Source organism: Lampris incognitus, unplaced genomic scaffold, assembly GCF_029633865.1.
Source record: "Lampris incognitus isolate fLamInc1 unplaced genomic scaffold, fLamInc1.hap2 scaffold_520, whole genome shotgun sequence".
Lineage (NCBI taxonomy): Eukaryota > Metazoa > Chordata > Actinopteri > Lampriformes > Lampridae > Lampris > Lampris incognitus.
The window spans coordinates 1-13,544 of NW_026611484.1; the positions used below are offsets into that span (position 1 = coordinate 1).

The 13,544-nt window shown below is 46.7% G+C and overlaps 1 protein-coding gene across 1 annotated transcript; it reads left to right on the plus strand.

The window, feature by feature from the left end:
• Positions 1–136: 136 nt before the first annotated feature.
• Positions 137–6,296, plus strand: LOC130133912 (teneurin-3-like; the record flags this gene model as incomplete). Its single annotated transcript, XM_056302115.1, has 3 exons — positions 137–268; positions 971–1,106; positions 6,153–6,296. Coding segments are annotated over 3 exons (412 nt in total), but the record flags the coding sequence as incomplete, so codon positions are not given.
• Positions 6,297–13,544: the final 7,248 nt, after the last annotated feature.

Here is a 13,544-nt window from a genome sequence, read left to right on the forward strand (position 1 = left end):
CAGACACCGAGACGCCACACCGACTAACTGTCTGTGCTTGCCATCACAGTATTTTCTCTGTCTTACTATCACTGTAGTATTTCAGCAGTATCGTACTGCAGTACTACAGCTTCTTTTTCTTTTTTACCACATGCAGGTTTTACAGGAGGAAACCTCCATACCAGGAAGTGACCTCAACCTGATTTACCTGAGCTCCAGGGCCGCCGGATACAAACCTGTCCTCAAAGTCACCATGACACAGTCATCCATACCCTTCAACCTGATGAAGGTCAGACACATTATCTTATTTATATTATATTATATTACATTATATTATATTATATTATATAATATAATATTATATTTTATTATATTATATTATATTGTATATTATATTTTATTGTATTATATTATATTGTTATATTATATTATATTAAATTATATATTATATTATATTAAATTAAATATTATATTATATTGAATTGTATTTTATTATATATTACATTATGTTTTATTATAATGTATTATATTATATTACTTTATATTATATTATATTACATTATATTATATTGTATTGTATTGTATTTTATTATATGTTATTTTATTTTATTATATTTTATTATATTATGTTACGTTATATTATATTGTATTATTATATTATATTATATTATATGGATTTATAGTTAAAAGAACTATATGCATGTTTCTGTTTCATCCCATTTACTACAGATCTCATATTAATGTTTCTTTACTCCTGACCAACACGACGGCATATTTTTATGTTTTACGTTTCAAATTTTAGGAAAAACATTCAGGAACATGTAAGGTTCTACGGGGTGGTCCGGGTGGTGGTTGGGGGGTACTGGTGATTATATGCCGTTTGCAGTAAGAAGGCTTAAACATGCAAAAACACCGACGTGGTGTTTTAAAGAGAATGTGGCGCCGAGGCCAGTTTCATGACACGACCCTTGTGTTGCTGTACCTCCCCAAGGTTCACTTGATGGTGGCGGTGGTGGGGCGTCTGTTCCAGAAATGGTTCCCCGCCCAGCCCAATCTGTCCTACACCTTCATATGGGACAAGACGGACGCCTACAGCCAGCGCGTCTACGGGCTGTCGGAAGCGGTGGGTAAGTTGGCCCAGCGTGCTAGCATCGACACCGGCTTTAGTTGTCAGCGGGCCGACCGCATCAAAGGCAGCGGACGGGCTTGACAAGAAGGAGGCCTGGAGAGGAAGAGGGAGTCCTCGCAGAGCCCAGGGCTCTCCGACGGCGAGGTGCACATACTCGGTAGAAATGGTGGTCTTGAAGGCCGTTCTGTGGGGGACAAGAAGGGAGTTGATAGGTGGTCCTTTAATGAGCGTTGATCCCGGGATGAGGGGTGACATTCATGCGGTTTGGGTCCCTACATAATAAGCGTGCCAGCGTGGTTTAATGAGTAGGGGTGTCCGGATGACTGCATTTAATCAGGTTTGGACTTGACATTAAAGGCTAGACTGTCCACGCTTGGCACAGCAGTGGCTCTTGCTGGCTGCTAGCGGTACTTCCAGCGTGACTTATGAGGCTGCAAATGTCTGTTTTTCTGTCTTCCGCCATCTATGAAGGCAGCTTCTTAGTGCACAAGACAGTGTTTCTCAACCCAGTCCTCAAGGACCCCCTATCCTGCAGATTTTCCTTGTAACCCTGCATAGGTAGCCCTGCTTGTACTTACTCGACCAATCATCTCGCAGCACTTAATTATGCAAGGTGTGCAACGTCTGACAAAATTCATTGCTGATTGGTTGAATAACTACAAACAGGTACCTATTCAGGGTTGCACAGAAAATGTGCAGGATAGGGGTTCCTTGAGGGCTGGGTTGAGAAACACTGGCACAAGAGCTTTCTTTTTATGTTACTGACGTCACCATCAGACCAAACAGGACTCGTGACGTGAGAGGCTGGTCGTACCGGACCGCTTGAGACCAGCAGCCGAACCACTCGGTGTGTTGGACCACTGGTGGGAGCGATTCGTTTTGCATTAACTCGAGAACAAGGAATCAATTAAGATAAAAATGCATAGTGTAGCTTTTAAATAACCCAATAGTTGAAGTACGATTGGGAAAATAACGTATTTACAGCCCCCCCCCCCCCCGTGTGACCGAGTCCCGACTCGGAGGCAGCAGCAGCAGCAGCAGCAGCAGACGCTTTTCATTCCGAGTATTTCATCAATATTTGATGTGACTTTGGCAGAGCGGTACTCTCCAGTCTAATCCTTTCAGCAGAAATGATGTCCTGTTTTGGGGCAGATTCACGGGGGTTTTCCTGGCTCGGATGAAGGCGGAGGTGGTACCGTCCTGATCACGCGTGCTCGTGTAGCGTGCCTTCAGCTGCCTCAAGCAAGCACTTTTATTTCACAGGCAACACGTTTTAGGAGTTCTCATCCTTTCATGATTGAAGAAAAGGACAATTATCATGTTAAAGCACGTTTCATATAAAGGTGCCTTGTTCAACATCAAATCAAACACAACAGAAACGCTAACGTGTCAGTCTGCACACTTAACAGCAAAGTTGTTTAAAATGAAATGAAATATAACATAAGTTCTTGTTTTCGTTTAGAGTTTGTGCAGTCGAACTTACGTCAATGCAACATAAAAGCTTTAATTCACAGCTGGAAGCTTCTGGGAAATTGCAGCTTTTCCCCCTCTTCGATCGTTTTGGCAGCGCCACCACATCGGCGACTGCGTAATGCCGCAACCGCAGTTAAAGAAATGACGACCCCCACCGAGTGCGGCGCTCGTTAGAAAGCAGTGTTTTTCATTAAGACGCCGAGTCAAGACGGGGACGCAGAGCAACCTTCCCCCTTTCTCAGAAATACGTCTTAAATAATGCTGAATAAATACCGAAACAGGCTCTCAATAAGGGGACGGCTTAGTACGGTGACCGTCCACTTAAAGGGGGACATCGTTGATCCTATAAGCACGCTGGACGGGGTCCGAAGACATGCTGGTCAGGTGACTCGGCCGTGCTAAATTGTCCCTAGGTGTGGGTGGGGGTGGGGGGTGTGGGGGCTGTGATGGCCCGGCGGCCTGTCCAGGGTGTCTCCCCGCCCGCCGCCGCCGCCGCCCAGTGACTTCTGGGATAGGCTCCAGCATCCCGCGACCCTGAGAGCAGGATGGGGGCGGGGGGGGGGGGTGGATGATGGATGGACAGATTAGGACACCCGTCGAGAGCTGGAGGCGGGACAGAATGTGACGGAGGCGGCCGCCCCGTGATTCTCTCTGCAGGGGAAGCCCCGGCAGAGGCCGTTTCTCTGAAAGCTTCCCGCTGGTGTCTTTTGTCGGGCTTTAACGTTTGCTCCGATAGCGCCGGCAGTTAGAAAGCCCGTGTAGCATCGTGGGACGTAGCGTGACCGGGCGAGGGCTGGAGAGTTCGTTATTTGCTAGTTGGTGGCGACCACGGATGTGCGGATTCCCCAGGACGGAGCCTGCAGGTGGTGCCTCCTCCCTGCCAGCTAAGGCAGCACTGCAGAGCCGTCGTGGGCGTCTCACGTCAGCTAACAGAACCGCCGTACATGGCGCCATTCTGGCCCGGCTCCCACATACCGCGGCGTCCGCCCGCCGCGGTTCGACTCATTAAACCAAATCAGATCAGGTGTTCCCACAGGAGGAAAGAGAGAAAAAAATAGACAGTGAGAGAGGGCGTGGGTGGCGGGGCAACATCTGTCAGATTGTGTGTGTGGAGCACTTATCCAAGGAGGGCACCTGTTCAGCCCGGCTCCACCAGTAGATGTGACGTATTGCTTCTGACGGGTTGATGAAATCAAACGTACGTTAGTTACAGTACGCCACGGCTCGCAGTGAGAAAACCACCGGCTCAGCATTATTGTTCTCCCTCCTTCCAGGACCCAGCCCTTCCTCCTGCGTTTTCCTTTTCCCCTTTGCTTTCCCTTTTCTGCTGACGTGGTGGATTCTGCGGTGGTTGTATGATTAGCCCCCGCATACACTACACACACTGCACACACACACACACACACACACACACACTTTTGCATCAGGTTTGCCTCTCTAACCGGCGTTTCATCCGCCCATGTGCCGCCTGTCCCCATCGCGGCTCTTTCCCTCCTCCCTCGCCTCTCCTTCCAGCCCCCTTTCCCCCCGGCCTCCCTTTATTAGCCTGCTGTCCGTACCGCTCATGTGCTTGTGTGGTGCATGCCGTATCGCCTCGTCTGAGATACACCTATTAAGGTCGGCGCTCCACCGGTCCGGGTGGTGTATTCCGGCATGTTCCGTCTCTCCTGCAGAGGGATTCTTAACAGTGCAGTCATGATCCCGCCTGCAGGACCGCTGTTGTTCGGTGTGCCGGGATCCTCGTATCTGTTAAATCCCCGCGCGTCCTCGCTCACCTGATATTTATAGACACGCAAATACTCCCGAGACATTTCTTTCAGACATCCTCTGAAGCTCCGGCGCCTCCCCCCGCATCACAAACGCCGAGCTGTGTCCCCCCGCGTCTTGCATACACGTGTCCCTCGTGAGCAAACAAAACCTGCACGGGAAAACTCGACCATATCCAGCTTTGCTCCTCTGTCCTCCCATTCAGAGCCATCCATCCTCTCACCTGTCACCGACCTTTACCTCCACCCACCTCTCCCTCGCCGACGCATGCTTGCATCCTCCTCTAATTCCCCCTCCCCTCCACCTCTCAGCCTTCCCCTGTCGTTTTTTTTTTGTGTGTTGTTTTGTTCGTTTGTTTGTTTGTTTGTTTGGGAGCGGGGGGGGGTGGGGGGGGCGTGTCTGTCTAATTCCAATCTACACACAGCTATTATGGTGGCCAAACACTCAGACACACACACACACACACACACACACACACACACACACACACACACACACACACACAGCTGATGTGGGAGTCAGTTCACAGCAGAACGCATGGTGCAGTGAGCCCTGTGTTGATGTGTCTGTGTGAGAGAGGGGCGGGGAGAGAGCGATAGGGAGGGGGAGAGGGGGGCGGGGAGAGAGCGATAGGGAGGGGGAGAGGGGGGCGGGGAGAGAGCGATAGGGAGGGGGAGAGGGGGAGGGAAGGAGAGAAAGGAGGGGAGAGAGAGATGGGGGAGAGAGAGAGATAGGGAGGGGGAGAGAAAGGAGGGGAGAGAGAGCGATGGGGAGGGGGAGAGAGAGGGGGGGAAGGAGAGAAAGGAGGGGAGCGAGAGAGATAGGGAGGGGGAGAGGGGGAGGGGAGAGAGAGATGGGGGAGCGAGAGAGATAGGGAGGGGGAGAGAGATGGCAGGGAGAGAAAGAGAGAAGTGGGAGAGAGCGATAGAGGGGGAGAGAGAGGGGGGGAAGGAGAGAAAGGAGGGGAGCGAGAGAGATAGGGAGGGGGAGAGGGGGAGGGGAGAGAGAGATGGGGGAGCGAGAGAGATAGGGAGGGGTAGAGAGATGGCAGGGAGAGAAAGAGAGAAGTGGGAGAGAGCGATAGAGGGGGAAAGAGAGCGATGGGGAGGGGGAGAGGGGGAGAGAAAGGAGGGGAGCGAGAGAGATAGGGAGGGGGAGAGAGATGGCAGGGAGAGAAAGAGAGAAGCGGGAGAGAGCGATAGAGGGGGAGAAGGAGAGGGGGAGAGAAAGGAGGGGAGAGAGAGCGATAGAGGGGGGGGAGAGCGAGAAAGAGTGGTGAGTGAGTGAGAGTATTGGTTATTTGCCACCAAAGTTCAGGAAGATATTGAAGAACTAGAGTCCAGAACTTCACATGGGGGGGGGGGGAGTTCTGGACAGCGGGCTTTCCCACAGCACTGCAAGAACCGCGAAGGTTTTGGAAATCACGACTCCAAACTGCGCTCAGCAAAAGCAATATGGAGGACGCTGAGGCAGTTTAAAGTCACGCACACCGAGCTTCACATGGCTGTGATGTGTTGTGAGGCGTTGTGTCAGTGTTGGTCCAAACTCGGGGGGGGAAAAGAAAACCTTTTGCTGATGATACACAACTGAAACTAACAGTTGTTGAACTCTTGTTATAATCATAGGTGGTTTCTTTCTGCTTAAGGAAGCTGGTTACAATAATAATAATAATGGATTACATTTATACAGAATACAATACAAAGCTGTTCACAATTATGTGGATTCATTTTTCATTCATACAGGGTGCAACTGAATGAATTGACCTCTCTCTCTCTCTCTCTCTCTCTCTCTCTCTCTCGCTCAGTGTCGGTGGGGTTTGAGTACGAGTCCTGTCTTGATCTCATTCTGTGGGAGAAAAGGACGGCCATTTTGCAGGGCTATGAAATGGACGCTTCTAATATGGGAGGATGGACACTGGATAAGCATCATATCCTGGACATACAGAACGGTAGGACGTGTAACACATTTTCCTCCACACACACACACACACACACACACACACAGACACACACAGACACACACACAGTGAGAGTGTGATCAAACACACGAGAGGCTTGACATGTGTGCTGAAGCATGGTGTCAAATATAAGAAGACAAATAATAATTTGTCATGTTGTTATGAGTCACAAGGGCAACACGCTGCCAGATACAGCCGCTGTTCCTCTGGCACAAGTCGCTCTCTCTCTCTTTCTCATCCCCTCCTCTCTCTCCCCATCTCCCCCCATCCCCCCCCCCCTTTTCTCACGCCACCTCCTTCTGTTTCTCCATCTTTCATTCTGTTTCTTTACCCTTTCTTAGCCACACTCTCCGTCCCCGTCCTCCTGCCCATCTTTTGCTCTCTCCCCCGACTCGTCTTTGTCTCTCCTTCCGTCTCTCTCTCTCTCTCTCTCTCTCTCTCTCTCTCTCTCTCTCTCTCTCTCCCTCTCTCTCTGTGATAAGCTCTCCACCAGTAATTTATGCTTGGCAGCGTTGCCTCTCAAACAGGCTTATGTAAGCCATAATGCTAAGCCCTGTGTAAATCTATTGAGTGCCCCTGTGTTTTGCACGTGTGTGTGTGTGTGTGTGTGTGTGTGTGTGTGTGTGTGTGTGTGTGTGTGTGTGTGTGTGTGTGCGTGTCATAATAATAAGCTGCTGTGTAAATCTATTGAAAGGCTCCTCTTAGGTGCTGGTAAAGACAAGGTGCAGCATGAATTTATTAGAGTGAGAGGGAAGGGAGAGCGGGACAATTAATGGGGGGGGGGTGATAATAGAAACAGAAAAAACGAGGGGAGCAAATGAAGGCGGGAAGAGGAAAACAGTTCCGAATAAGACGCGAGGGACGAGCGGGAGAAAGTGAAAGAGGACAGAAAGGAGGAGAGCGAGCCAATGTGAGAGGAGGACGACTGGAGAGAGAGAGGCGAGAGATACGAAGCGAAAGAGGGATCTTTTCATCCTTTGTGACACAGGATGACGTCTTCATAGGTAGCCGCGAACTCATCAGTGCTGGAGAGGCTGTTGACCGAGAGACACGGGAGGCATCACGCCTGTCAATCACCCCAGCACTGATAACCTCATGTACTGCAGCCTTAAGACAGGCGCACTCCAGAGGACTTACGGGGGGGGGGGGGGGGGATGCACACACAAGTACAGATTTCACTGATTTTCTGTCTTCTCAGTTGCAAAACGCGAGTTATTTACCCTGTTTTCCGAGCAGTCCCGTCGCTGCTCCACCCTCTCCGCCAATCTGGGGAGGGCTGCAGGCTACCACATGCCTCCTCCTCCCATACATGTGGAGTCGCCAGCCGCTTCTTTTCACCTGACAGTGGGGAGTTACACCAGGCGGACGTAGCGCGTGGGAGGATCACGCTATTCCCCCCAGCCCCCCCCCGAACAGGTGCCCCGACTGGCCAGAGGAGGCGCTAGTGCAGCGACCAGGACACATACCCACATCCGGCTTCCCACCCACAGACACGGCCAACTGTGTCTGTAGGGATGCCCGACCAAGGCGGAGGCAACACGGGGATTTGAACCGGCGATCCCCATGTTGGTAGGCAACGGAATAGACCGCTACACTACCCGGACGCCCACGTTTGCGTTTTAGAGAAATGGTGTTGGACCGGCTGTTTCCACGAGAAAACTTCAAGCCTCGCATATGAACCATGATAGGAACCGACCCGTTCTGCTGCAGCAAACCGTGATTGGCCCACCAGAGAGGATAAGGCAGAACTTCCTCTCTGGCGGACCAACCAGAGAGGAGAATCAGAGATGGACTACTATCAAAAGATGACTATCAAAACACAGCAAAAGAATGCCATCCTTTGCTAGCTCAAAAGATGGCAGTCCAGCAGACTAATATAAATCTGACCATGCCGGTTGCTTAGTAGCTAGCAGCCGGACAGCCGACAGCTCACTGCATTGAGACCCAAAACATGCAGGGCTTTAGACTCCGTACATCCACTTCCCTCAGGAATGTAATGAACCTGCCCAAGTCAGTCCAGATCAGATGTATTTTAAGTTCACTTTGCACTTAACTGCATCTTGAATGAAGTGAAATAAACCCCTCAGACGGTGGAAGAAAGCCGCTTATTGATGGTCCAGCGCTACATACTGTTGGTAAGTAGCGCTGGATGGGCAAAGGAGTTTTATTATTAGCCGTTATACTTTCAGTCTACGTCTGATTCTGACATTAACCTCGCTAGTTACAGCCACTTTAGTTTGTCAAGCTGTTTGTCTGCTGCGGTTAGGTAAACTCCCCTGAAAGCTACTCGCCGCTCCGTTGTACTTGTAGCTTTGCAAGGAAGATGAAATGAAGGAAGATGAAGTCTTCGGGAAGTCTCTTGCAGGGCTCTGGGCATTCGCACCATTTCTGCCTCAGTTTAAACAAAACGTAATGATAATTGATGGTCTGGCTTTGGCTCTGGCTCATATGCAGTTTGGTTGCTGCCAGTGTTGTGTAGAGGTGGGGCAGGACGTGGTACCGCAGCGCTTTCTTCTTCTTGTGCACCGCAAATCATGTGGAATAACATGGTCTGTAAGGGAGTCACCTCGACAGTCGTCGTGTCACAAGGTAGAAGGTGCAACGTCAACTTTAAGCCAAGTTTCAGTTACTATAACAACCTCTAGCTAGTGTCAACTCTGCATATAACCCATTTGCTTCTTAATGAGCCACCTGGCATTCTAGAAGCCAAACTTTTACTGCCAGGTGACAGTTTTAAGGGAGAGGTTTCATCGTCATCATCATCATCAGTTCCGTAACCGATGGAGGTCGTGATGCCTCAACAAGTCTCTTCCACCGTTCCCTATCCATCGCAGCTCTCCCCGCCTCCGCTACGCTCCTCTGCAGCCGTTCTCCCATGTTGTTCAGCCAGGTTTTCCTCGGTCTCCCTCTCTTCCTAGTCCCTTCTACCAGGCCTTGCAGGATGTCCTTTGCAAGTGTCCTTTCTGTTCGGCGAACGTGCCCAAACCAGTTCAATTTCCTTTTTTCACCATTGTCAGTAAACTATCATGCTGACCGGTAGCCTCCTGAACTCTGGTCAGCACTTCAGGGTTGGTGAGGTGTGCTGTGAATGGGATTTGCAGCGTTCGTCTAAGTGCTCTAAGTAGAAAGGCTTGTCTTTTTTTCCCCATAGCTTTTGTTAGGGTCCAGGATTCTGCACCGTATAGAAGAGTTGCTATTATGATGGTGCGGAGCGGTTGCATTTTTGAGGTTTCATTTCACATTCAATAATAACAATGTGGACTTTATTTCACTTGTCACAGGCTTTAACAAGGGATCTGAACTCTGATCACAACTTGAAGTAACACAAACAAAAAGGTCCAAATAAGATTGTTTTTTCTTCTTCTTTTTTTTTTTGTGGACCCCCCCCCCCCACTTTCTCCCCAATTGTACCTGGCCAATTACCCCACTTTTCCAAGGCCTTCCCGGTTGCTGCGCCATCCCCTCTGCCGATCCAGGAGGGCTGCAGACCACCACATGCCTCCTCCCATACATGTGGAGTCACCAGCCGCTTCTTTTCACCTGACGGTGAGGAGTTTCACCAGGGAGACGTGGCACGTGGGAGGATCACGCTATTTCCCCCAGTTCCCCCTCCCCCTGAACAGGCGCCCCGACTGAACAGAGGAGGCGCTAGTGCAGTGACCAGGACGCATACCCACATCCGGCTTCCCACCCACAGACACAGCCAATTGTGTCTGTAGGGACGCCCGACCAAGCCGGAGGCAACACGGGGATCCGAGCTGGGATCCCTGTGTTGGTAGGCAACAGAATATACCGCCACGCTACCCGGACACCCCCCAAATAAGAATTTGATACAAAGTGTTAATGTTTATGCTCAAAATTAAGATAAATATGTAGGAGGATTAGAAGAGGTTATGAAATGTAACACATATGTACCATTACTTCATTTCGGTATTTTGGCTTGAAGATCACGACCAACTGTTTTAATCAGGATTACAGATTTCTGTATGTGTGTGTGTGTGTGTGTGTGTGTTCGGTGTTAGAAAAGGGTGGTACTTGGCAGTATCAAGTTTGTGTGTCATCATAATGAGACGTCTCACCTTAATTTATTCTGGCAGCCCTACCCTTTCCTCTTGCTTATACACTTATTAAACAATGGAGGGAGATGGAGAGAGAGGAAGAGTAACAGAATAAATTAAATTTATCAATATAATTAATAGGCAAGGCAAATTTATTTGTATAACATCTTTCAGCTACAAGGCAAATCAAAGTGCTTTACATAAAATATAAGGCATTAAGACAAAATGTAAAAGCAACATAAGGCAATAAAGAGACATTAAAAACAAATGAAAATGTAGAGTAAAAGGTACAGTGCAGTGTAAGGTGATAATCAAAAGCTTCAGTTTTTATTTAATAAAAGGCAGCGGCAAACAGGAAAGTCTTCAGCCTAGACTTAAAAGAACTGAGAGTTGCAGCAGACCTGCAGTTTTCTGGGAGTTTGTTCCAGATATGTGGTGCATAAAAACTGAAAGCTGTCTCTCTGTGTTTAATTTTGGGGGCAGGAACCAGACCTGTCCCAGATGATCTGAGCAGTCTGGATGGTTCATAGTGTAGCAGTAGGTCAGAAATGTATTTTGGCCCTAAACCATTCAGTGCTTTATAAATCAAGAGCAGAGTTTTAAAATCAGTTCTTTGACGGAAAGGAAGCCAGTATAGCAACCTCAGGACTGGAGTGATGTGATCCACTTTTTAGTCTTAGTAAGAACTCGAGAAGCAGCATTCTGAATCAGCTGCAGCTGTTTGATTGATTTCTTTAGAAAGACCTATAAAGACAATGTTACAGCAGTTGAGTCAACTGAAGATAAATGCATGGACAAGTATTTCCAAACCCCGCTGAGACATAAATCCTTTAATTCTTGATATATTCTTCAGGTGATAGTAGGCTGACTTTATAATTGTCTTAAATGTGGCTATCTAAATTCAGGTCTGAGTCAATGACTATACCAAGATTTCTGGCTTGGTTGGTGGTTTTTAACATTACTGATTGTAGCTGAGCGCTGACTTTTAGTTGTTCTTCCTTGGCTCCAAAGACAATTACTTCAGTTTTATCTTTGTTTTTAATTGAAGAAAATTCTGAGACATCAGTCGTTGATTTGTTCAGTGTTGTTGTTTTCCATAATCTGGACTAGTGGGAGCATAGAGATGTTAAACAGAAGCAGCCCCAGAATGGTGCCTGAGGAACTCCAGAGGTCTCTTTTTGTCCTTTCAGATTTGTAATTACTTATAGACACAAAGTAGTCCCTCCCCCTTAAATAGGATTCAAACCAGTTTAGTGCTGTGCCAGAAAGTCCCACCCAGTTTTCCAGTTGGTCTAGGAATATGTTGTGGTCGATTGTGTCAATGCAGCACTGAGATCCAATAATACCAGGACTGAGATTCTGCCACCGTCTTTGTTTAAGCGGATGTCATTAAAGACCTTTGTAAGAGCAGCCTCGGTGCTGTGGTGTGAAATCCTGACTGAAAGACATCAAAACTGTTGTTTAGTGCCAAGAAGTTGTTCAGCTGTTGCAAAATGGCGTTTTCAATGATTTTACTTAGAAACGGGAGGTTTGATATGGGCCTATAATTGTTCATTAGCGAAGTGTCTGGATTATTCCATTTTGGCTGCAATTTTCAGGGCCTGTGGGTAGAGACCTGAGAGAAGAGACATGCTGACAATTTGTAGAAGATCTGAGGACATGCAATTAGAAACATTTTTGACAAAGCCTGTTGGCAGAATATCAAGGCAGCAGGAGGAGGATTTCAAATGTTGTATAATGTCCCCCCAAGTTTTTATGGCTGATGGGATCAAATTGTGTCATGCTATATGAATTGATTTTGGGTGGACACAGGGGCAACACATACTTGTACCTACTACGGAGGCACTGACAGTCTAATTTTTTTAATTTTATCATTGAAAAAGAGGCAATTCATTGCAGGTCCTGGTAGAAATTCAGAGGCAGGGTTTGTTAGCCTGTCGACAGTAGTAAACAAGGCATGTGCATTGTTATTGTTTTGGCAATGATTTCAGAGAAGTAGGACCGCTGTGTGTTTCTTAGTTCCAAATTATAAATGCACAATCTCTCTTTATAGATGTCATAATGAGCAATAAGTTTTATTTTCGCCACCTGCGTTCAGCTTTACGACACTTATTTTCTATTCTGACCAGTGTGGCACATCTCCATGGAGATCGTTTCTTAGCAGAGACCACCTTCACCTTAGCGGGTTCAATGTTTGAATTGAAATTATCTAAAAGCTAGTTGATACCCAAGAGAGGGTGGGTGTGGAAGAGAAAGCCTGAATAAGTATTTCAAGATAGGCTCTTACCCAAAAAGACTGAGTGCTGTTATAAAATCAAAAGGTAGGGATGTGCACACTTATGCAACAAGGACATTATTTTATTTTTTTTCCCCGACAAGGTTTCAGTTTGTTTTTCACTTGAATTATATAGGTTGGAATTTCACATTAAAGGTGGAAAAAGTTTTTAAATGGTTTATCTTGGTTTCATTTCTTATCCACAATAATTTGCTCTTTGCTTCTACCTATCGATCGATAGATAGAAAGATAGATAGATTACCTCACCCAAGTTTTATGTTTAGAATAGTTATAGGCTGTATATCTACTATCAGTTTGTCTTTTTAAATTAGAGTAATTTAATTTATTTAAATTAACAATTTAAGAAATTAATGATAAGTAATTATAAATAATTTTTCGTTGTATTTTTTACTTTAATAATTAAATAAATTGGTACTTTAATTTAAATTAATGTTTAAATTAAAATGAACAAATACTGAGAAAGATGGGGGGGAAAAAGCAGAATCTTGAGACTAGATCTGGAATATTCCCCTCAAAAACAGGCCACGTAAACATGTCTAAAAAAGGCTGCATACACTAGACGACTAAACAGTAATGACTCTCATATTTACTATGTGATTACAAAGAAATTTAATTCATTAATTATTTGATTAATTATTTAGTTCCTGTCAGTGGAAGGAGGTTTTTAGCAAAGGGAACTGGTTTTCAACTGCTAACAAGAATACTGCTCATTTTGGAGCAGCATTACTGTTATTTTAGGCCACACATAATTGAAAATCTAAAAATACACTTGAAAATGTGAAAAAAGTATATCAATAATATCAAAATGAACGCTGACCTTCTCATTTTTGATCAAGTTTTCTCTTTAAAAATGTCACTTTTACTTAACAAATTGAAAAGCAAGCA